The 23,403-nt window shown below is 50.1% G+C and overlaps 1 protein-coding gene across 4 annotated transcripts in view; it reads right to left on the bottom strand.

Moving 5' to 3' along the window:
• Nucleotides 1–11,490: 11,490 nt before the first annotated feature.
• OTOF (otoferlin) overlaps nucleotides 11,491–23,403 on the bottom strand; it is a 103,521-nt gene continuing 91,608 nt past the window's right edge. For all 4 annotated transcript variants that reach the window (XM_063153229.1, XM_063153232.1, XM_063153230.1 and 1 more), the window contains 7 exons: nucleotides 22,027–22,169; nucleotides 21,190–21,278; nucleotides 18,598–18,696; nucleotides 16,165–16,406; nucleotides 14,965–15,143; nucleotides 14,732–14,832; nucleotides 11,491–14,126 (listed from right to left, as the gene is read on the bottom strand). In XM_063153229.1, the coding sequence (XP_063009299.1) occupies nucleotides 13,946–14,126; nucleotides 14,732–14,832; nucleotides 14,965–15,143; nucleotides 16,165–16,406; nucleotides 18,598–18,696; nucleotides 21,190–21,278; nucleotides 22,027–22,169 (1,034 nt within the window). In that variant the 3' untranslated portion in view covers nucleotides 11,491–13,945. The remainder of the gene's footprint in view (nucleotides 14,127–14,731; nucleotides 14,833–14,964; nucleotides 15,144–16,164; nucleotides 16,407–18,597; nucleotides 18,697–21,189; nucleotides 21,279–22,026; nucleotides 22,170–23,403) is intronic.

The following is a 23,403-nucleotide window of genomic DNA, read 5'->3' as shown; positions in this document are numbered from 1 at the left end:
GCACACTGCAGGCCAACCCTTTTCCTTCACTGGCAACTCCCCAGGCAACAAAGACTCCTCAGAGCTCTTCTGGGCATGTGACCAGAGCAGGGTTTCACTGGTGTGATAAATAAATATGATTCGTGCTGATAAAAATTGAAACAGTAATCAATATTGATACAGTAATTAATATTTGAAAATAATAAAATAGTTAATAGTTAAAAGTTGTAATGCCAAAGAAGAGAGGGAAAGGAGGGGCTCCACCCACCCCCCCTTCCCAGCAGATGTTCTCAAGGACCACAGGAAAGAAGCTGAAGATACAGTTGCTAAAAATGACCAAGAACCTGCTTGGGTCTCAGAAAATGCTAATTATAAGGGACTTATTCCTTTGATATGCAGATGCAGTGATACGTTAGTCTTGGCTTACATTGTACTGGCTTGGTGCGCATGTGTAACCTAAAGGTGAATTAAAGGAAAATGAAGAAGACTACAGGGCCTTCATCAGTGACGACCCCCAAAGACTTGTGCAACCACCAAACTGAGTAGTGGCACATGCGTGGTAAAGGTGGCAATAAAGGCGGAGACAGAAAAGTGACAAACCAAAAATAGGAGGAGATGGCATTGACACATGGCATATAAGGGGTGATTTTCACTTCGCAAGCTTGTACGTGAAGTAGCAAGAGTCATTGAACCCTGCCCTCCGTACCCCGCGGTTGTTTTTGCTTATGTGCTATTATTTGAACCAAATTATCTCTTATTTATATATTTTCTAAACTATTCAATTAAAATTGTTGCTACCTTAAATATTGTTCGGGTTTTTTTTGATGGGATAATTGGGCAAACTTAACAATTTTGGTGCTGAAACCCGGGAAGTCTTTAAACTCTGGGGAGGTGGATATTTTCTGGGAAGGAGCTCCCCACCAGACTTTTAAGTAGTCCCAAGGCTAGACCATTCTTCCTTGGGAAATGAGAGTTCTTTTTACAATAATGCATAAGCAAATTAGTTATTGGAAGCGCGCAGGAGAGGCTCCCATCAGAGTGCTGGCTTATAGGAGAGAGAGTACCCATAGAAAACTGATTTGTGCACAAAGACCCTCGTGAGAAAAGGAGGCTGTGAGTATCACAGGGTTTTGGGTTGGGGGGCGGCTGTATGTGTGTGTGAGTGTGTGTGGAGTGTCTGAGACGGGGGCTGGGCAGTCCCGGACCCCCGAAGTGAGTGGGACCTCCCAGTACCATGTTTTTGCGTTCTCCGCGAGGAGACCGGCCGGGAAAGGAGGGAAGTGAAAGAAAAGAGAATGAGTGGGGACCCTGGGAGGGTTTGACCCAGGGGAAGGAGGGGATCCCTGGTCCAGGCACCTGTGGGAAGGCCCTTGGACAGGAGGGATTGACTCAGTAGGGAGACTGAGAAAGTGAATGAATAGGTTCAATTTCCTTGGAGGGGTTGGTAGCTGGAAATTTAGTATGTGATTAGATGGTGAGAGGACAGGGCTAATAGATTGAGAAAGAGGGAGAGAGGAGTGGAACAAGTAGATTGCAGAGGGAGACATAGTAGTGGAACAGGTAGATTGAAAAGGCAGTGTGACAGAGTAATAAGTGAGGAGTTGAGCCACGGGGTGAGTGTGGGAAGCTAAGACTCTCCTGGTACTGGGGATTTCTTAGTTTGCTGCCGCCAGAAATGGGTCAGGGAAAGAGTAAGTTCCTTGACCCAGGGGCTGCAGATTGTAGGAAGAATTCGCAGTGGTTTGAGGTATCTGAGAACCATGAGGGGGTTTCTCAAGGGGGGAGCATTCCTCAGGACAGCCCACTGGGGATGATAATACGGTTTTGGGATGAATGGAAATCCCGAAGGGAAGAAAATCAAGAAATTCAGAGGGCAGTGCCTAAAGGACATAATATAGGAAAAGTTTTGAGTGAGCATCAGAAAAAGTAGGAGTCACCGGCAGAATGGTTAAAAAGATTAAAAAGAGACTTGTAATTATATTCAGGTATAGATACTGATACTGCAGTAGGGCAGGTTCTGTTAAAAATTCAGTTTGTGACCGGATCTTGCGGTGACATCAGGAAAAAGCTGGAAAAATTAGAAGATTGGCAGGACAGGGGACTGCAAGAGTTACTGAGAGAAGCACAAAGGGTGCTTGTAAAGAGAAATAAGAAAAAGCAGAAAGCAGATGCTAGAATTTTGGTGACAGCAGTTCAAGAAATGCAGGCAGCTTTGAATACAGAAAAATCTGCAGGAAAAACAAGCAGCGGATGTCAGGATCTATTTTTAGGAACACAAGACCTGTGCATTTTTCCCACCACAAGAAAAGACACTTAAAAAATTCTTGCCCCACTTTGAAGGGTGCAGGACCCACCTGTTTTTATTGTCATAAAAAGGGGCACCTGCAAAAAAAATTGCAGAAAGAAACAGCAAGATGAGAAAACTTCTCAGGAGAATCAGAGAGGGCAAGAGTTTTGTTTAACGAAGAGGACCGAATTACACCCAGAAGAGGCCTTGATAATAAAGCTAAGAGTAGGTCCTCAGAGTGAAGAAGTCATAGTTTTAGTCAATACAGGAGTTTCTCGGTCAACAGTGACGAAATTACCCCAGGGATGTGAGATAAGTCATGAGCGAGTTTCAGTAATCGGACTTACGGGAGAGGCTTTCCCTGTTCCTGTAATAAAAGGAGTGCAAATTGAAACAGATGACAGATTTGGAGTAAATGATTTATTGTTGATACCAGAGGCTGAGAATATATATTTTAGGCAGAGATCTAATAATAGCCTTAAATTTACAGATAAAACCCTGTGAAGGAAAACTTAAAATTTATTCTTTAACTGAAGAAGATAATCTAGAAATTAATGACACGGGTTGGCATTCAGGTGAAGTGGGAAAAAGTTTAGGATAAAGGAGTCTGGTCCCCTTCGTCCCTCCTGGTCAGCACAAGCCTGTGAATTTTATGCATTATTCTGTATGTTATTAATACTAAAAGGGCAAGAAGGGACTATTTATACAGACTCCAAATATGCTCTTAATGTAGTACATGCTTTTAGAAAAATTTGGAAGGAAAGGGGACTTATAAACACTCAAAGGAAAGGATTAATACACGGGGGGTTGATAATTTAGATACTTGAAGCTTTAAAAGGCTCAAAGAAAATAGCAGTAGTTCATGTAAAGAAACACCAGAGAGGGAGGGATATTAGAGTCAGAGAAATAATTTGGCTGATGAAGAAGAAAAAAAGAGCGACCTTAAGAAAGGGAAATACTGAAATCATGACCTTACAAAAAAAAAAAAAAAAAAAAAGAAATTCATCAGGAGACACTTTCCCTTCCGCTAGCAGAACTGGCAGCTAAATTAAAAGCAACATTAAAGGAGAAAAAGTGAGTTTTTCCTGATGACAGGATTATGATACCAAAACCAGTGGCACACTAGATTTTAGATAACTTGTATAGATGGACACACTGGGGAACAAGAGTCTTTTGTGATCACTTTTAGAATTTTATGGGTGTATGAGAATATTTGAAATTGGAAAGAAAATTACCCTGGGGTGTCTTACCTGTTAAAAGGTAAATAAGAAGGTGTTAAGAAGCCGTCCCTTTGGAGGATGCAAAACAGCCTACATGCTATTTGAAAAGATCCAGGTTGACTTTACAGAATTGCCTAAAGTAGGTCAGTGGAAATATTTGTTAGTTATAATAAATCAATTAACTCAGTGGGTTAAAGCATTTCCAGCAGTTTGGGCTACAGTTCAAACAGTAGCTAAAATATTCTTGGAACATGAAATTCCAAGAATGTGATAATATGGTGAGATTTAAGTTGATTTATATTAACCCTGATTTATTAAAAATGGACTAGGCATCCTGGAGTGGCTGCGGACCGCAATTCCCTTGAGCTCAGAGGCAGAAGAACGCCGGTAGAAAAAAAATAAAAAGATTTTCTGAATCAGTGGGAATGGCCTAAAAAGATCGAAGAACTCCTTCAGGATCACCCACCAGCAACATTATTAGAATTGATTACAGAACTGCAATTTTAGAAACTGAGATTGATAACACCTGTTGTTAAAAGAGCTCAGAGACAAATAAAATGTTGGGAGTGCGGTAAACATGGTTTAGGGTGTCATCCACGGATATGTATTGTTTGCCTACTTTGTTTTAACTCATGGTGGAGAGTAAAAGAGGAGAGAAGGAGAGACAATTGATTTGCTTGCTTTGCTATGGTTATGTATTTAGTCAGCTAATTATAGAACACATTGCTAGTGATTTTTTTTAGATACATTTGAGATTGGGAGACAGGACCCTTCCAGCAGCTATTGAATTAATAGAGAACTTAAATCAACTGGTTTTTGTTGTATTTGCAATAGCACAAATAAGAGAAGGAGCAACTCATAACATTATAGACCAGAGTCTCATAACTGATAGTTGTTGTAAAGAAGAAGTCTATATACCACATCATAGACACATTCCAGGGGCACATTGGTGCTGCGAGTTTGCCTATTGGAGGCGGCGACTTAGTGAACTCCCCACCCTTAAAGCAGAAGAATAATTAGAAAAAAAAAATCTTATTGTGGTTGGCACATCCCTGAAATTTTGGAAAATACAGGTTTATGGTATTCCGGCTTAATTTTTTCCCTGTTCTTTTCATTTAAATTATTTTTCATTTTAATTATTTCTTTTTAACCAGCTAGAACTGGGAAATGGCATTTAAAAGGAGACAAGCAAACTCTGAGGAGCTATGGGTACCAAGGAAACTAAAAGCACCAGTGACTAGATCCTGGGATATTACCTTTGCTACCGAGAAGACTGGTATCTCGGCCCTTGGTTGCAACCCAAGGGGCCTTTAGAAAGGTAGATTTCCTGAGGATTATTTTCACTGTGATCATTCTGGTACCCTTGGCTGTTGGCCAACGCCAGAGAGCCACCCTGGACAGAGTTTCAGCAATGAAAAAGCAAACAAAGCAAAAACCAAGTCCCAGCAATTTTAACATTTGTGATTATTGCAATCACTCTGTGTGGATTAAAGACAAGGTGGAATCTGTGTTTATAACACACCTGTATGTTAGTTCTGCCTGCTACAATCACAGCAGTGGTATAGATGTTTGTATTAAGGAAGGAAAGATGTATTGGGTAAAGAAAAATTTGAGATATAATGAACGAGCTCCTTATCCCCATGGTGATCAAATTTGCCCTCAATATGAAAGATTCTTTTGTTTTGAAAGAGATGATAATGGAAAGAATCCAAGTATAGGCATGGGAAATTGGGCACTAAAAAAAAATTTGAAAGAGAAAATAAAACAAGAAAAAGAAACAAAGGGAAATAGAGAAAAGAACAGGAGAAAAGAGTCAACAGAATTGGCTGAATTGTATAAACAACTAAAACGGTATTACAAAGATTGGGATTTGCCAGCCTCGAATAAGAATTTGTTTGTGGGATTGAGGCAAGAGATTGCTACAGAATTGGAATTATCCAAATGTGGGATTTGTGGAGGTCTAAAAAATGGCTGAAAGATGGCCATGGAAAGGTAAGAGCTTAGCTCCAGAGCTATTTTTAAAGTGGAACCACACCCAAATTTCTGGAACATTGAAGAGACCTGAAGGATGGATTTTAAGCCATCAAATAATTGGAATAATCAGAGAAAATTAGTTTATTGCTCCATTATCAGAAGAAACTAACTTCTTCTGCCTCGCTCAGTCCTGAGACGCTGTCAGGATTAAGAGGAAGAAGTTGACACTGACCAGACAGAATTCTTCGTTTGAATGGAATTTATGCAGCATGTATGAGCTGCATAAATGTGCAAGGGGCTATTACTTTTAAGGGTTAATCCTCCGTTAATGTGTGTCCTTTTTTGGGCTAATTTTGCCCAGAAAAAGGTACCTGGACCATCTGTAACTCTTTGTTTTTATTGTCTCGTATTGTCCTAATCCCAGTTGTTCAAATTTTTATAACTCTAATTATATTGCTATTTTTATAACCATTTTTTTACTATTAAATTTTTAAGATTCTAAAACCAAGTGATTGGCATTTTTCAATGGCACATGTCCAGCTGCTCCCTGGGCAGCAGAGCCTCAGTGCAGGACGGCTGCTCAGGATGGGAACTGCTGGCTCAGGGTCACTTGTCCCAGCCCTGTCCTCTCCCAGATTCTATCCAAGTGGAGCACTGCCAGTGCTGGTTCAGTTTCAGGAGCCAGAGGCTGCCCTGGACAACATTAACTCCAGCCCAGCCACACCCTGAACCTGCCCCCAGGCACCCTTGGCAGTCCCTGCACGGCTTCCCAGTGCTTCAGGAATAGGGAAAAGCCCCATGTGACTGTGTCAGTGCCCGCAGAGAGACACTGTGCACATTCAGAGCATAACTCGGGATCGAGTTCCTCCTTGGAAGCAAAGGCGGGAAGCAGCAAGGCTGGCAGCAGGACCTGCCATGGGAAATGCCTGCACCCCGTTTCACAGGAACAGCCCCCCGAGAGTGTTTTCCGCAGCCCTGGCCCAGGGAAAGGGGCTCTGGGAACACTACTGCCTTTGTGGGGCTGTCCCAGGCACCAGAGCGCTCGGGGTGGTGATGCTTAGACTGTAAGGGAGGAGAATCCCACCCTCCCTGCACGGGCAGGAAAAGGAATGATCCCCCCGGCTCCTGCCTTCAGGGGAGCGCAGCCATCCGGCCCCGCCGCGGGGCTGGGGGTGCCCGGGCCGGGCAGGGTCGGCCCCGCCTGCGGGGAGCGTTTCCCGGCCGGGCACGGGCTGGCGGCAGGGAAGGGGCTCCGCTCGCCATCTGTGCCCGGCCAGCCCCGCTGCCGGCTCTCGGGACAGCCTGTGCGCCTCTGCAGCCTTCCCTGTGCCCCTGCATCCCCGCATCCCTCCTCCTTCCCCCGCCGCTCCGCTCCCTCCGCTCTGAGCCCGGGGCCCTCCCAGCTCAGCCCCCGCAGCGCACACGGCTCCCCCGAGCTCCCCAAAGCGGTGCCAGCAAAGGCGGCTTCCTGCAGCCCACGCTCGGAGCGCACAGCGCCCGCCCGCTGCCCTCAGCCCCCTCTGCTCCTGCCCTGCCATCTCGCCAGCCCTGGCAAAGCACAGGGAACAGGAGGCAGGAGAGCAACAAGATCCCGCTCCCGGCTGCTCCCGGCTCCCGACCCCGCAGCTCATCCCCATCTCCATCTCCATCTCCATCTCCATCTCCATCTCCATCTCCATCCCCATCCCCATTCCCATCTCCATTCCCATCCCCTACCTTCCCACTCCGGGCCCCGCAGCTCCCGTGCTTGGAGAAGTCCAGCACAGCCCAAACAGCTCCGGCTCTTTTGTGGGGAGCTATACCCCCTTTTATGGGGGCTGTGGGGGAGCAGCTACAGCTTTCCTGTAAATCATGTGTTTTCTTGCAGCAGTGTGAAAGCGAAACTGCTGCTGCGTGTTTTGGGGTGAAAATGTTTCTTGTAAGAGGTTGACTTGAGGATGTTGGAGGTCTTTTCCAGCCTTAATGATTCTATGATTCCATGGATGGCAGCAGGAGCTGGGCAGAGCCTGGGGGTCCTGGCTGGAAACCACACAACCTGCTCCCTTTAGCCTGGACCATGGAATCCCAGAACTGGACATCCTGTTCCAAGGCCTGTCCACCTTTACAGGAAGGAATTCCTAATTCCCAATATCCCATCCTGGAAACCCTTCAGTCCCTGGAAGGGGCTCTGAGCTCTTGTTGGAGCCTTAATCTCTCCAGGTAAACACCCAAAGATCTGAAGTGAGGAGGGATGAGGGGAGATGCTTGTTTGTGCCATCACATCAGCTCTGTGCTCTGAACATCTGAGGGACACCACTGGCAACCTCCAAAGCCATCAGCCCCTGAGCTTGTGTAGGAATTCTTCCCGGGGAGAGTTGTGAGGGGCTGGGATGTTATTCCCAGAGAAGCAATGGCTGCCACATTCCAGGAGAGGGATGCCTTCCAGTGTCCCAGCTTGCTCCAGGCACCGTCCAACCCAGCCCAACCACACCAGCAGAGGAAGCAAAGCAGGAACAGGGCCTGGCTGCAGCTTTCTTGGCAGGGGACACCCCACGCCTGACAGTAAACAGAGTGTTTGGGTTTGGCAGAGGACATTCAACATCCAACCAGAGCAGGGTGCTTGGACTGCTTTTCCCTTGGCATGTGGACACACAAATCCTGCTCCATGGCCTCAAAACAAGCACCGGAGTTTGGATATGGACCCCTCCAGCCTGCCAGGAGCAGCCATCAGCTGGGCCTGGCTGACAAGTCACAAGTGCTGGAGCAGACACAGCTGGCATTTGTCCAGCCTCAGGGGAAGCCTCAGCAGCTGCCAGGCAGGGCTGGGACACATCACCTACAGAGCATGGATTTGGTCCCCCCGTTCCCAGCTTAGCTGAGCCTGTCTCCAGAGGGATATTTCCTCCAGCCAAAGAATTGCCTGCTGAAGGAGTGTTACAGGCAGAGAACCCCAGGTTGTAAAAGCCCTCCCAGATAATTGAGTCCAACCTGCAACTGATCCCCATCTTGTCCCCAGCCCAGAGAACTGAGTGGGATGTCCAGTCCTTCCTTGGACATCTGCAGAGATGAGAGTCCACCACGTCTCTTGGCAGCCCCTGCCAAAGCCTGACCACTTTTTCCACGGAGAAATTCCTCCTGGTGTCCAACCTGAGCCTGCCCTGGCCCAGCCTGAGGCCATTTCCCCTTGTCCTGTCCCTGTTCTCTGGGAGCAGAGCCCGACCCCCCCTGGCTGTCCCCTCCTGTCAGGGACTTGTGCAGAGCCACAAGGTCCCCCCTGAGCCTCCTTTTCTCCAGGCTGAGCCCCTTCCCAGCTCCCTCAGCCCCTCCTGGGGCTCCATTCCCTTCTCAGATCCATTCCCTTCCCAGCTCTGTTCCCTTCCCTGGACACGCTCCAGCTCTCACAGGTCTCTTGTGTCAGGAGGAGCCCAGAGCTGCCCCCAGCACTGGAGGTGCCCCAGCAGTGCCAGCACAGGGGACGGGCACTGCCCTGGCCCTGCTGCCACCAAGAGCTGGCACAGCCCCATTTATGAGCCTGACAAGGTAACCCAGCTTTGGAAACTGCAAAGGGCAGAGCATGCCAAGCCTCAATACCTAAATCAAGGCTGGAATACGTGACCGAGTATTGAGATTTGTGCTGGATCAGCCACTTTCCTAAGGTTAAAATAGCCAGAACAAGACACAGCTTGGCACGAGAAGATGGGAATGATGTGGATTCCATGGGTGTGACTGCAGGGAGCACCCATGGGGCAGGAGCACAGCAGTCCTGAGCTCCATGGGGGCAGTTCCTGAGCTGGCTCTGCTCCCAGGAAATCCACAGCCCCCTCTGCAGTCCCTTCATTGTGAGGGACAGCTCTAGAGCTCACTGTATGCAGGGACAGGTCACCACTGCCTCCCTGGACCCCAGCCCAGGAGGAGGAGAAGCTCCCAGTCACACCCTGAACATTCCAGCAAGGGGGTGTCCCATGTCACACACGGTCCCACCTTTACCACACTGGTCCTTGCTGCACCCACAGTCCCCCAAATCCCGGCTCTCACTCACTGCAATTCCTCTGCCAAACAGCCCCGGGTGTCTCTGCAGCCCCCCAACACACAAACCTCGGGTTTTAGTGCAGCCATCCCCCCAAACCCTGTGTTTCCCTGCAACCACCTCAAACCAGGGTCTCACTGCAGAGTTCTCCGTACCCTGAAACTCCAATGCCTCATTGGAGTCTCACCCCAAAACACAAATTTCCCTGCAACACCCAGGGTTGAGATTTTTATGTGGAAGCAGACTCCAAACTCCTGGTCCCCTGCAGCCCCCTGCCACCATCCCAGGTCTCACTGCAGCACCACCCCCCTGTCCCCAAGGCCCCAGGTGTCACTGCAAAGCCACCATACCGTGGGGCTCACTGCACCCCTCACCCCCCTTCCAAACCTGGGTTTCAGTTCTCACTGCAGCCCCCAAAACCCCAGACAGTGCATTGTCATGAAAATCCACAAATGCCAGAGGCGTACGTGCGAGAAGACAGAAGCAGCCCCACGTGTGGTAGAGCAAAGCCATCGGTGAAAGCCACAGCTCAGCTGAAGTGCACGTACACAAATGCACACAGCATGGGTAACAGGAAGAGTGGAAGCCATTGTGCAACAGCAAGGCTATGATGTGGTCACCATCACAGAAACATGGGTGGGAAATTAATTTGTAGAGAATTCTCAAACCTGACAGAAGGTTCACATAGCATGCATCTCTATGCAAACCTTGAGATAAAGAATGATGATTTAGAAATGTTTTGGAGTTGGAAATACATTGTTGAGAGAGAAATGGAACTAGAAACAAGTTTCAAAAGATGGCCTTGGAAATAAGACTGGATGCTTTGGAGAAATAGAACTGTGACAGATGCATTGTAGTAAGACCCATGAGGAGTAATTTTAGATTTTTGGTTTTAAGGCAACTAGAGCATGGTGTGGCAAAAGCTGATAGGCCAAGAAACACTTACAGTGTATTGTGATTAGGGAATAATTGACTTCTGATTGCAATTGCATGAATTATAACATCTGTATTGTCTCACCCTTCACATGAGACTGAAAATGGAATAAAAGTTTTGAAAATGCCTCTCAGTTGCCCCATCTCTGAGTCAGAAAAGGGCACAATCTGACATGGTGGGACTCGCTGAGTGACCATGGCTCTCTGGTTGTCTGCTGAGAACTTTGTTTCTCTTATATGGTCAATGGGCACTGTACATGTGTTAGATGGGTGTTAATATCTGGAAGAACTATAAAAGCTACGTTGGTTTAAAAAAATCTCTCTCTTTCACCCTTCTGATGGAGTTGTGCATTATTGTTTTGTGTCGTGCTCTATAGTGACAGAGAGCAATCTGGGAGAATGGGACTGCATAACCTGGAGCTGTAATTGGACAATTAACCCCAATATGGAAATGGACCAAGACTTATAAAAGGGAGAACATTCATGACCTGGCGTCCATCTTGGGTATAGCCATAGCCGGGCTCTTTCACTGCCCAAGGTGTATCCTTATAAAGCCTTTTTAATAAATATCTACTTTATTTCTTTAACACTGTCCAGCTTCTGTTCTAGATGGCCTCTCAAGGCATCATGGAGAGGAGCCTGCTGGATGAGTGAACAGCACATGATCACCCACATTAAATTATGTTGCTGATGTGGCAATGTGTGATAGGTTGCTTAGTGAAGAGATACCTTATAAGGAAATACTGTGTCTTGAAGAAGTGTGTAAAACCATCTTTTTTCTTGCAATAAACATCTCAGTATCCCCACTGATCTGAGTCTGTGCATTAACGGTTCACAGGAAAGAGGGAGGGGTTGAGGGGGAAAAGGAGTGTTTTAAAAGCTTCTTTTATTTCTCATTATCCTTCTCTGACTCTGTTAATAATGAATTCACTTTATACTTTTAAATTTGAGCCTGGTTTGCCCTTAGAATGTTTTTCTCCTCATCCTCATCTCAGTTTATGACCCTTTTAAAATTTTTTTTCTGAAGGAACAGCTTTCGTAGATGCCTGGGGTTTGCTCAGAATCAAACCACAAGAGCCTGGACATGGAACTGGTTTTTATTGACTGATTGGAATAGTAATATTCTCATTAAAACATGTCTGAGATGTCCTCAGTTCTTCAGTGGGGGTCTTGTGTGCTGGGAGCTGGGAAAGGCAGCTCTGCAGCAGCTGGATATCGTGGAGAGCCGAGGACAGAGCCCTTCCTGAGGACACACGGCCAGAAGGACTCCAGCCACAAAATTACCAAGCCAAACAAAATACACAGAGAATCCAGAAGGACGCCGGGAGCTCACACTGTGCCGGAGGAGCTGTGAGCCCTGGGGATGTCCAGCCACAGCCACCTCTGGGTGGGTGATGTTGGGAAGATGTTTGAGCTGTGGGACATGTCCCAGTCTCTGCTGGGTCTGTGGGGATAAAGGGCAGGGTCTGCCCCTCTGACCCACCCCAAGGCTCTCTGCAGGACCTGCTGGGCACCATGTCCAGCATTCCCAAGGTGGGACAGATCCCTGTGCCAGGGAATGTGACCTCCAGAGCTCTGAGTGGAGTGGAGACAGGCACTGGGGATGCTCTGCATTTTCTCACACTGCTGGGCACCATGTCCAGCATTCCCAAGGTGGGACAGATCCCTGTGCCAGGGAATATGACCTCCAGATCTCCGAGTGGAGTGGGGACATGCACTGGGGATGCTCTCTACCCTCTCACACTGCTGGGCACCATGTCCAGCATTCCCCAGGTGGGACAGACCCCTGTGCCAGGGAATGGGACCTCCAGAGCTCCGAGTGGAGCAGGGATGGTGCTGGCAGTGGGGACAGAATATGGATGTGACAGCCTGGTTGGAAAGCGAGAAAATCAGCTAAGTTTTCTCCCAGTGGACTTGTGAGACTTTAGGAAGTTGTAGAGAAATGATGACAGCTTGTTATTATAAACAACCTGCAGGTGGTGTTTTCCTACTCTCTGCCTCCCTGTTTTTCTCAGACTTTTATAAGAAGGGTGTTTTTGTTAATTAGCCAGTCAGGTGAAATGTATTGATTGATTGACCAATCTGGTCTGAATGTATTGGAACAGTCTATAAAAAGAGGGAATTTTCCTATTAAAGCAGCTGCTATGCAAACCAGCCTTCTGGTGAGTCTGTCATTTCTCACTCAGTAGTGACAGACAGGCACTGGGGATGCTCTGTGCCGTCTCACTCTGCTGGGCACCATGTCCAGCATTCCCGAGGTAGGACAGATCCCTGTGCCAGGGAATGTGACCTCCAGAGCTCTGAGAAGAGCAGGGACATAGTTTTCTCTCATGATTTCCCTGGGAAGCTGTGAAACAGCTCAGAAAAAGTAATGGGAAACAATTCTTCTCTCCATTTGCTATGCCTGTTGTTGTATACATGCAGAACGTGTTATGGAGATTGCTTACCAAAGAGTAGTTTGTCAATTAAACACTGGTGACGGTGTTTAGATTGATTGACCAATTAGGTCAAAACTGTATCAGACTGTCTGTAAGGGTTATGAGTTTCTTAGAATTGTATAGTATAATGTAGTATAGAAGAATAAAGCAATTAATCAACATTCTACAATCATGAAGTCAATGCTCATTATTACCTGGCCAGGAGCCTACAACAACAGGGACAGGCACTGGGGATGCTCTGTGCCCTCCCACACTGCTGGGCACCATGTCCAGCATTCCCGAGGTGGGACAGATCCCTGTGCCAGGGAATGGGACTTCCAGAGCTCCAAGAGGAGCAGGGACTGTACTGGCAGTGGAGACAGGCAGTGGGGATGCACTGTGCCCTCACTGCTGGGCACCATGTCCAGCCTTCCCGAGGTGGGACAGATCCCTGTGCCAGGGAATGTGACCTCCAGAGTTCCCAGAGGAGCAGGGACAGGCACTGTGGATGCTCTGTGCCCTCTCACTCTGCTAGGCACCATGTCCAGCACTCCAGAGGTGGGACAGCTCCCTGTGCCAGGGAATGGGACCTCCAGAGGTCTGAGAGGAGCAGGTATGGGGCTGGCAGTGGGTTCAGGCACTGGGGATGCTCTGTGCCCTCAACTGCTGAGGCTGGCATGTCCCCAGCTGCTCCATCCCAGCTGCTCCATCCCAGCTCCCTGCTCCATCCCGGATTCTGAACATCCCTCCAAGAAACCTTTCCAGAATGCTCCCACAGCTCCAGTGACACAGCCCCAGCTCCCCTCTCCTTCTCCTGATTCCCAGGAAGGCACCAGCCACAACCTCAATGGGCAGAGGCCTCGGGGACTCCCACAGGAGCCAGCTGGGCACCTCTCCCAGCCCCAGTGTGGGATGCAGGGTCTGGGGATCTTTGCCATGCTCCCGCCCCATTTCCCTGGCCCTAAAGCCTGAGTGGGACCCACAGAGAAGAAATGCAAAGCAGAGACCCAGCAGCAGCAGCAGCAGGGAGGAGATGCCCCCAGGGCTGCCCAGAGGTCACAGGGAGGAGAAGGACACGGAGCTGTAAGGTTGTGCAGCGGGCTGGGGACACAGGAGAGGCTCCAGCCCTTCATGCTCCCAGCAGCTTCTTGACCATGTATCCGGGCATGCTGTAGAGGAACAGGGCCACCATGATGAGGAGCAGCAGGGCCAGCACGATCTTGATGATGAGCCACTTGTAGCGGGTGCAGATGAGGTATTTGATGGACTTGAGCGGGTTCAGGAACCAGATGAACGACGTGTCCGGGCGGCTGCAGGGGAATCAAACACCCATCATTAATCCATCACCATGGGAAAGGGATTCATGGACCTTAAAGTTCATCTTTGTTGTTTTTTTTGTTTCACTCCCTGCCAAGGGTAGGGACACCTTCCACTATCCCAGGTTGCTCCAAGTCCTGTCCAACCTGGCCTTGGACACTGCCAGGATCCAGGGGCAGCCACAGCTGCTCTGGGCACCCAGTGCCAGGGCCTGCCCACCCTGCCAGGGAACAATTCCTCATTCCCAATTTCCCATCCAGCCCTGCCCTCTTGCACTGGGAGCCATTCCCTGGGTCCTGTCCCTCCATCCTTGTCCCCAGTCCCTCTGCAGCTCTCCTGGAGCCCCTTCAGGCCCTGCAAGGGGCTCTGAGCTCTCCCTGGGTCCTTCTCCTCTCCAGGTGAGCACCCCCAGCTCTCCCAGCCTGGCTCCAGAGCAGAGGGTCTCTGGACTCAAAATACCCCTGTGGCCTCCTCTAGACCTTTTCCAGCAAGTCCATATCTTTCCTGTTTTGGGGCTTGGAGCTGCATGCAGCACTCCAGGTGGGAGCAGAATCCCATAATCCCAGGTCTCTGCTGCAGAGAGGCTTCTCCCACTCACTTGGGTTTCTCCAGGGGATCAGGCTCATTCCGAGCCAGCCCAGCAGGGGATTTCTCAGCCTCCTCTGCTGTCAGAAGGTGCAGCTCAGCCTCAACTTTGCCCTGCAGGGAGGAGAGAGCTGTGCTGAGGCCTGGGAGCACATCCCAGAAGGAACAAAGCCATAAGGGGGAAGCAGGGTGTCCACAAAGCGTGCAGTGCCCAGGAGGCAGACCCTCCCTTTTCCCCATCCTTACGGTGATCTCCAGCTCATCGTTCTCATCTCTGGCCACGAACGGCCACCAGCCCTTGACCCGCTTCTGCTTGAAGATGGAGATCATGGGCAGCTCAGCCTCGTTGGTCACCATCTCCAGGCTGCACTGCTTGGATGTCTTGGCTCCCCGGGGGAAGCGGTTCAGGTCCAGCTCGATGGCCCCTGGCAGGACAGAGGGGAGGACAGAGGTTGGCATGCCAAAAAGGCAAAGTCCTTGGCTGGAGATGGGCTGGACCAGCATCTCCTGCCCTGGGGAGCAGCTTTAAACCAGGTCTGGGAAGGAAAAATGGGGTGTCTTGGCTACAGGAGCAATGCAGAAAAGGGATCTCAGAATCATGGAGACATGAATGTTGGAAAACGCCTCTGAGATCTTTGAGTCTCACCTGTGACAAATCCCCACCTTGTCCCCAGCCCAGGGCACTGAGTGCCACATCCAGGCCTTTCCTGAACACCTGCAGGGATGGGCACTCCAAACCTCCCTGGGCAGCCCCTGCCAAGGCGTGAGCACCCTTTCCATGCAGAAATTCCTCCTGATGTCCACCCTGAGCCTGCCCTGGCCCAGCCTGAGGCCATTTCCCCTTGTCCTGTCCCTGTTCCCTGGCTGTTCCCTCCTGTCAGGGACTTGTGCAGAGCCACAAGGTCCCCCTTGAGCCTCCTTTTCTCCAGGCTGAGCCCCTTCCCAGCCCCCTCAGCCTCTCCTGGGGCTCCATTCCCTTCCCAGATCCCTCAACCCCTCCTGTGCCTCCATTCCCTTCCCAGCTCTGTTCCCTTCCCAGCTCCAGCCCCTCCAGGTCTCTTGTGTCAGGAGGGGCCCAGAGCTGCCCCCAGCACTGGAGGTGCCCCAGCAGTGCCAGCACAGGGGACGGGCACTGTCCTGGCTCTGCTGCCACCCCAGAGCTGGCACAGCCCAGGGGCCAGTGGCCTCCGGCACACCTGGGCACACCTGTACTCATGTCCAGCCTCTGGCACAGTACCCAGTCATTCCCACACCCCTTTCCCAGCCTGGAGTGCTCAGTGGGGTTGGTGTGACCCCAGCTCAGGACCTGGCCCTTGTCCCTTGGCCCATGGATCCAGCCTGTCTAGAACCAGACCCCTCTGCAGACTCTTCCTGCCCTCTCACCCCACCTGCTCCATCCAGCAGCATCTCAGGGGGTTTCTGGGGTGCTCTGGACCCTGCACGTACCCAGGAAATCATCGGCCGAGAAGTGGTCGGCATCCCAGACCTGCAGGGTGAGGCGGGCCGGGATCTTGTACTCCGTCTCATCCCAGGAGAACATGGACTCCTTCTTGGAGATGACAATCTTCTCCTCGGCCATCAGGTAGTCGAAGGGGAAGATGTAGCGCCAGTTGAAGTTGCCTTCACCAGTGAGGGAGTGGTAATGGACATCCGTGTCCTGCTTGTCCTCCTGCTGCCCCTTCAGCCACCTGCAGGGCCCGGGAGGGTGAGAAGGGGCACAGGTTTACATGGGGCAGGAGAGGGGACAGGACCACCCCGTCCAGGCAGCCAGGGTGTCTCCAGGACTGGAAAAACCTAAAAGTTATGAACAAGGAGATGTGGCTGTGTGGATGCCATGTGACAGAGAGAGAGAAACAGCAGGCGTTTCTCACAGTGGCTTGTGAGAAGTTTTAGGGAGCTGGAAAGATGTGAAAACTTGTTGACTATAAAAAAATTGGCAAGTGGTGTTTTTCTACCTTATTTTTCTGTTCCTTTCAAGGACAGTGTGTGAGAAAGATGTTTCTGCTAGTTAGCCAATAGAATAGAATCTATTGTACCACTCTTTATTCTTTTGAATAAAGCCTTCTTTGCCTTTTCTACGATCCTGCCTCTCGCCTCTTCCTGCCCTGACCTCGGCACAAGAGTGACAGGGCTGCTCCAGACACTGCAGCAGCAAATCCAAGGGACGGGAGGATCCCAGAGGGAGCAGAGAAATTCAGGAGAAGGAGATTCAAGGGGGTTGTCTGAGGGCTTACCCTGGGTGAGGAGATGTGAAGGAATTGTAGAGGAGCTGGGAGCTGTCATGGACATATTTTATGAAAAATCCTTTTCTCTCCTCAAAAACTGAGAGGCCTCAGAAACAAAATGTAAACAATAATTATCTGCTGCTGTGGAATGCAACAGGTGCATCTCTGATTGGTCTCATGTGGTTGTTTTTAATTAATGGCCAATCACAGTCCAGCTGTCTTGGACTCTGGTCAGTCACAAGATTTTATTATCATTCCTTTCTATTCCTTTCAAGCCTTCTGATGAAATCCTTTCCTCTATTCTTTTAATTTAGTTTTAATATATCATTTTCTTTTAATACAATATATATAATAAAATAATACATCAACCTTCTGAAACATGGAATCAAGATTCTCGTCTCTTCCCTTATCCTGGGACCCCTGCGAACACAACCACATTTGGTGACCCCAAGTGAAGAAAAATTCCACATTTGTTGAGCCCCAAGTGAGGAGCACAACCACAGGTCACTCTGACTGCTCTGAGGAGAGAAGATGTAACAAGGACATCGCTGGTGCAAGAGGATGTAACAGGGACTTCATCACCAAAAAGATTGTATTGCTAAGGGTATGGGGGCAAGGGGGTCAGAGTGGGAAATTTTGTGTGAAGTTAAGGAACTGTAAATATTGGTCATTAGTGTAATTAACTGGCTTTGCTTGCATACAGCATGGTCCATGTCTCTCAGCTTCTGCAATGCCAGTGGAAGTGCAGCCAAGGAGAGGGGGAGAGGCAGGAAACAGCACAGGAGACACCAGCAGCGTCTTTGGAATCTCATCAGAGGCAAGAAAGAGACTCTCAGGAAACACCCCGAGCAAGAACCTGACCAAGATGCTGAGACATCCATCCCCTTCCCCTCGTGTCCTCTCCATGCTGGATTCTCCCCAGAGAAGAGGTGAGGACCCCCAAACTCTCTAGTCCCACCTCCAAGCATGGCACAGAAGTAGATGAGAACACATCCACCCAGTCCTGACTGGTTTGGGTTTCTCAGCACTGCCCATGTCCCACCCTAGTGGGGTCTGGTGCCCACCCCGGGGGAGGTGGAGGGGGTGCTGGTGGAATTCCAGGCTGTACCTACCCCCGGACAAAAATGTCACTGGATTTCTCCTTGGTGGAATTCCAGGCTGCACCTACCCCTGACAAAAATGTCATTGCATTTCTCCCCAGTGAAGGAGGTCCCAGTGGAATTCCAGGCTGTATCTACTCCCTGACAAAAATGTCACTGGATTTCTCTGTGGTGGAATTCCAAGCTGTACCTACCCCCTGAAAACATGTCACTGGATTTCTTCCTGGTGAAGGAAGCACTGTTGGAATTCCAGGCTGTACCTACCCCTGGAGAAATATGTCACTGGATTTCTCCCTGATGGAATTCCAGACTGGATCTACCACCTGAAAAAAATGTCACTGGGTTTCTCCCCGATGGAACTCCAGGCTGTACCTACCCCCTGACAAAAATGCCACTGGATTTCTCCCTGGGGTAGGAAGTACTGGTGGAATTCCAGGCTGTACCTACCCCCTGACAAAAATGTCATTGGATTTCTCGCCAGTGGAATTCCAGACTGTACCTACCCCCTGACAAAAATGTCACTGGATTTCTCCCTGTTAGAATTCTGTACCTACCCCCTGACAAAAATGTCACTGGATTTCTCTCCGGTGAAGTAGTCGTCGTCCTCCAGGATAACCTCGTCCGTGTTCCACACGATCACCCTGAGCTCGTACCTGCCCAAGGGATGGAAAGGGAGGTGAGGCACGGGAGCAGGAAATGGGAGAAGGGAATGGGAACAGGGAATGGGATAAGATGGATGGAGTGGTGCTGCCAGAAAGCAGAGCCGGCTGCCAGGAACAGGGAATTGCTCACAGGGATCTCTCCCAGGGACCTGGAGGTCAGGATCAGGGAAAGGAGGGGATGTCAACCATGGAGAGGATTACAGGGATGGGACTCTTCCTATGGGGATAGGCTGGCTGAGCTGGGAATGTTCTCCTGGAGAAGGCTCCAGGGAGAGCTCAGAGCCCCTTGCAGGGCCTGAAGGGGCTCCAGGAGAACTGGAGAGGGACTGGGAATGAGGGGTGGAGGGACAGGACCCAGGGAATGGCTCCCACTGCCAGAGGGCAGGGCTGGACGGGATATTGGGAGTTAGGAATTGTTCCCTGGCAGGGTGGGGAGGGGCTGGGCTGGAGTTCCCAGAGCAGCTGTGGCTGCCCCTGGACCCCTGGGAATGTCCAAGTCTTGGATGGGGCTGGGAGCACCCTGGGATAGTGGAGGTGTCTCTGCCCATGGCAGGGGGTGGAACTGGGTGAGCTTTAAAGTCTCTTCCAACCCAAACCATTCCATGATTCCATGGTCTCCACATGATCTCGGATCAGCCGCACCAGGGTGAGCCAAGCACCAAGGAGAATTTTCCCTCCTCTGCTCCCAACCTCTGCAAAGAGCTTGCCAGGGGCTCAACAGGGCAGCTCAGGCTTGGATTTTGGGAGATTTCTGACCAAAACTGGGTCTGCAAAACAACCAGAGCCCAACTCTCTTCCCACTCTCCCCCCTTGACTCAACAGGGTTGTGATTCCACCCCAAAATGGGCTCAGAGTCCTCCTGAGGACTCCAGGAGGTTTGGGATCTCCAGGGAACTCCCAGCAGGCTGGAGAGCTTCCCATCGCTTCTGCTTGGCTGGGAATTTCTTGATGATGAAACATAAACCACGAACATAACCCATAAACGAGCTGTAGGAAGGCTTGTGGAAAATAAGGAGAACTTCATGACAGCAGATTTCCCCTGGGTGGCTGTAGTTTTTGAGTTTTCCCACAAGAAAACTGTGTTTCCTCCTGCAAAGAAATCTCCATAACATTAAACAAGAAAGACTTCTCTCCCTAAGTAAACTTTAAAAAATAGACTATTTTAGAGGCGGTAATCTGACTAGAAATTTAAAGTTTTGTTTCTTTACATTATCAGTAGAATAAAAAAGTTGTAGGGAGAGGAAAAGTGTTTAAAAAAATTTTGTCTTAATTCTTACTACTTTTTTATTTTAATCACTAATAATCAAATTATCTTTATACCCTGTTAAAGTTTTAAGCCTGCTTTACCTTTCTCCTAATCCTATCTCACAACAAGAAATAAGTACACTAGCAATTAACCAATACAAAATCTACCACACTCTTCAGTACTTTGAAATCTTGAAAGAAGAAACTTTGAAATCTTGAAATCTTAAAATTAAGAAACTCTCAAATTAGCAAATAATTTAAAAATTAAGAAACTCTCGAATTAGCAACATTAGCGCGCTACATAAAATTAGTGTTTCTGCCCAGTTTCAAATTAAAACCTCCACAGAGGGAGTGGGTGGAGGAAGAGCAGACTCTCGGCTCCTGCAGCAAGAGGAGGGTGGAAGGAGGCTCAGGACTCGTGGCCACAGCACCTCACTGGATGTACCAGGAGGTCTCCAGGTGAGAAAAGTGGATTTACATCTTCCTTAAGCCCCTCCTTTGGGATCTCCCTCTGGCAGTGCCCCAGCTGAGCCCATCCATGGGATTCCTTCACCTTTTCCTTTTCTCCTGCCTGTCCTGTGCTGTGCCTCTCCCAGCTGGGAACCAGGGATGTTCTCTCCACCCAAAGCATTGGCTGACTGGGATGCACCAGAGGCTCCCATCGGGATTCCCAGTGCCATCCCTGTATCCCAGCCCTGGGGGCAGGAAAAGGAGCCCAAAGACTGAGGCCAGCAGGATGAGAAAGGATTAGAGGGGATATTGAGGGAAAAAATGTCCTTCTTCCCCCACCATGTGCTGTTTGTGCCTGCTCTTTCCTGCTTGGAATGCTGTCCCAGGGGCCTCCACCACCCATCCTTCTGTCCATCACCAATCCAAAAAGCCCATTCCAAACTGTCCTGGGATAACCCTGCCCAGAAGAGGCTCAGGGCTGGGCACTCTGCTCTGCCCAGGGAACGATAGAATTTCCCAGTTCACACAGGCAAGAAAGATCGGGATCTGCAGGCGATGGGGAGATCTGGGATCCCACCCTCAGGAGCAGCTCTGGAACTGCCTCCAGTGTTGGGATCTTTGGGAATGGCAGCATGGATGAGGAACCCAAGCAGAGGGCTAGACTGGCCATGGAGCAGCAGCAGGAGATGGGAGAAGCCTGGCTCCATCCCCAACCTTCTGTTACCCTTTCCCATTTTTCGGCTGGGCTGCCAACCAATCCCAGTAATTTCCTTGAGTTAAGTTCCTTACTTCTTTGGTTTCCTGGGAGAAATGTCAATGGCGGGGCCAGGCGCTGGCATGTCCATGGGGAACATGTCCACCCACATCTCCAGGCGGCCCTGTGGAGTGGGAGAGGCACAGTCAGCTCCCCTTGTCCCCTCCCCACCAGTGTCCCCCTCTTCATCTCCCCAGCCATGCTAGATGTGGAGTGGGACAAACTTCTCCCATGCCATGGATCCTTCTCCACCCCTGCAGAAATAGCTCATGGAGGGGGTGAAACTGGATGGGTTTTAAGGCCCTTCCAGCCCAAACCATTCCATGATTCCATGGTCTCCATGTGAGCCTGGATCAGCCTCACCAGGGTGAGCCAAGCTCCAAGAGGAGTTTTCCCACCTCTGCTCCCAACCTCTGCAAAGAACTTGCCAAAGGCTCAACGGGGCAGCCCAGGCTTGGATTTTGGGAGATTTCTGACCAAAATTGGATCTACAAAACAATCAGAACCTAACTTTGCTCCCACTCACCCCTTGACTCAACAGGGATGTGATTCTCCCCCCAACACAGGCTATGAGTCCTCCTGAGGGCTCCAGGAGGTTCGGGATCTCCAGGGAATTCCCAGCATTGCCTTTTGTGCATGGCAGCCTGTGGGTTTCCAGTCCCTTCTGCTTGGGAGTCCATTGGGAATTTTACTCCCATGTGCCCGGATGTGGGGAATCAGGAGGGACTGTGGAATGTGAAATGGATGAGGATGGATCGGGAGGCACTGGAGATTTTCTCTGCTGGCCTCCTGGGGTGACCTGCCCACCCTGAGGTGGGTTAGGGCTGCGCTGGCCCCCATGGGCTGTCCCCATTCCCATTGGAATGTCAGACCTGCTCGATGCCTGGCTTGTCGGGGTTGAGCAGCGGCCGCGTCTCCACATGCTCGGGGACAAGGCGGCAGCCGGCCCGCGGGATGTCCTCCCAGTGCCGCAGCACAGCCAGTGCCAGGTGCTCGTCCGTTGGCTTCTTCTGGCCTGGAGGACAAAGGAGAGCTCCGACAGCTGGGACAGGGACACAGGGACAGCAAAGCATCCAGGGTCTCCACCCATGCTCCAAGGTGCAGAACTGCCTCATCCTCTCCATCCCTTGGGAATACTTTGTCCCAGGGTGCAGAACTGCCTCATCCTCTCCATCCCTTGGGACAAAGTGTTCTCAAGGGTGCAGAACTGTCCCCCAAGATACAGAACTGCCTCATGCTCTCCATCCCTTGGGAACACTTTGTCCCAAGGTGCAGAACTGTTCCCCAAGAAGTAGAACTGCCTCGTCCTTTCCATCTCTTGGGAACACTTTGTCCCAAAGATTGCAGAATTACCCCAAGTTGCAGAACAGCCTCATCCTCACCATCCCTGAGGACAAAGTGTTCCCAAGGGTGCAGAACTGTCCCAAGGTGCAGAACTGCCTCATGCTCTCCATCCCTTGAGAACACTTTGTCCCAGCAGTTGCAGAACTGCCTCATCCTCTCCATCCCTTGGGACAAGGTGTTCCCAAGGGTTGCAGAACTGTCCCAAGGGGCAGAACTCCCTCATCTTCTCCATCCCTTGGGACAAAGTGTTCCCAAGGGTTGCAGAACTGTCCCAAGGTGCAGAATTGCCTCATCTTCTCCATCCCTTGGGACAAAGTGTTCCTGAGGTGCAGAACTGCCTCATCCTCTCCTTCCCTTAAAACACTTTGTCCCAAGGGTTTCAGAGCTGTCCCAAGGTGCAGAGCTGCCTCATCCTCTCCATCTCTTAGGAACACTTTGTCCCGAGGCACAGAACTGCCTCATCTTTTCCATTCTTTGGGAACACTTTGTCCCTCAGCCAGCACTTCCTAACTCCTCTTGCCTCTCTCCACCCTGTAGAAGGTTCAGATCCCCATTCAGTTTTCCCTGTCTGAACCAATCCTATGTCCACTGACCGCATTTTCCTTCTTTCCCTCACCCCTCCTGGGCTATTTCCCTCTTTCTTGGGCACACTGAGTGGGTTGGGACACAACCCTCATCTCCCATTGTTTGGGAATGCATTCCCAAGATTAACAATTCCCTGAATGCTGGACGTGTCTCCATGGCTCGTGGGACATGCACTGCTCGGAGGGCATTTGCAGAGGCAGCTTTGGGTGTCCATGGATGTCCTCAAGTGATTCCGAGAGGAACCCACTGATCTGGGGGGTCTGTAGGACTCTGTAACTGGTCTATACTGGGATGGTGCCTGCAGGGCTGGGTGACGAGTC

This window comes from Melospiza melodia, chromosome 3 (assembly GCF_035770615.1).
Source record: "Melospiza melodia melodia isolate bMelMel2 chromosome 3, bMelMel2.pri, whole genome shotgun sequence".
Taxonomy (NCBI): domain Eukaryota; kingdom Metazoa; phylum Chordata; class Aves; order Passeriformes; family Passerellidae; genus Melospiza; species Melospiza melodia.
Note: the sequence above shows the minus strand (reverse complement) of the source record. Positions and strands in the feature narration are given on the sequence as shown.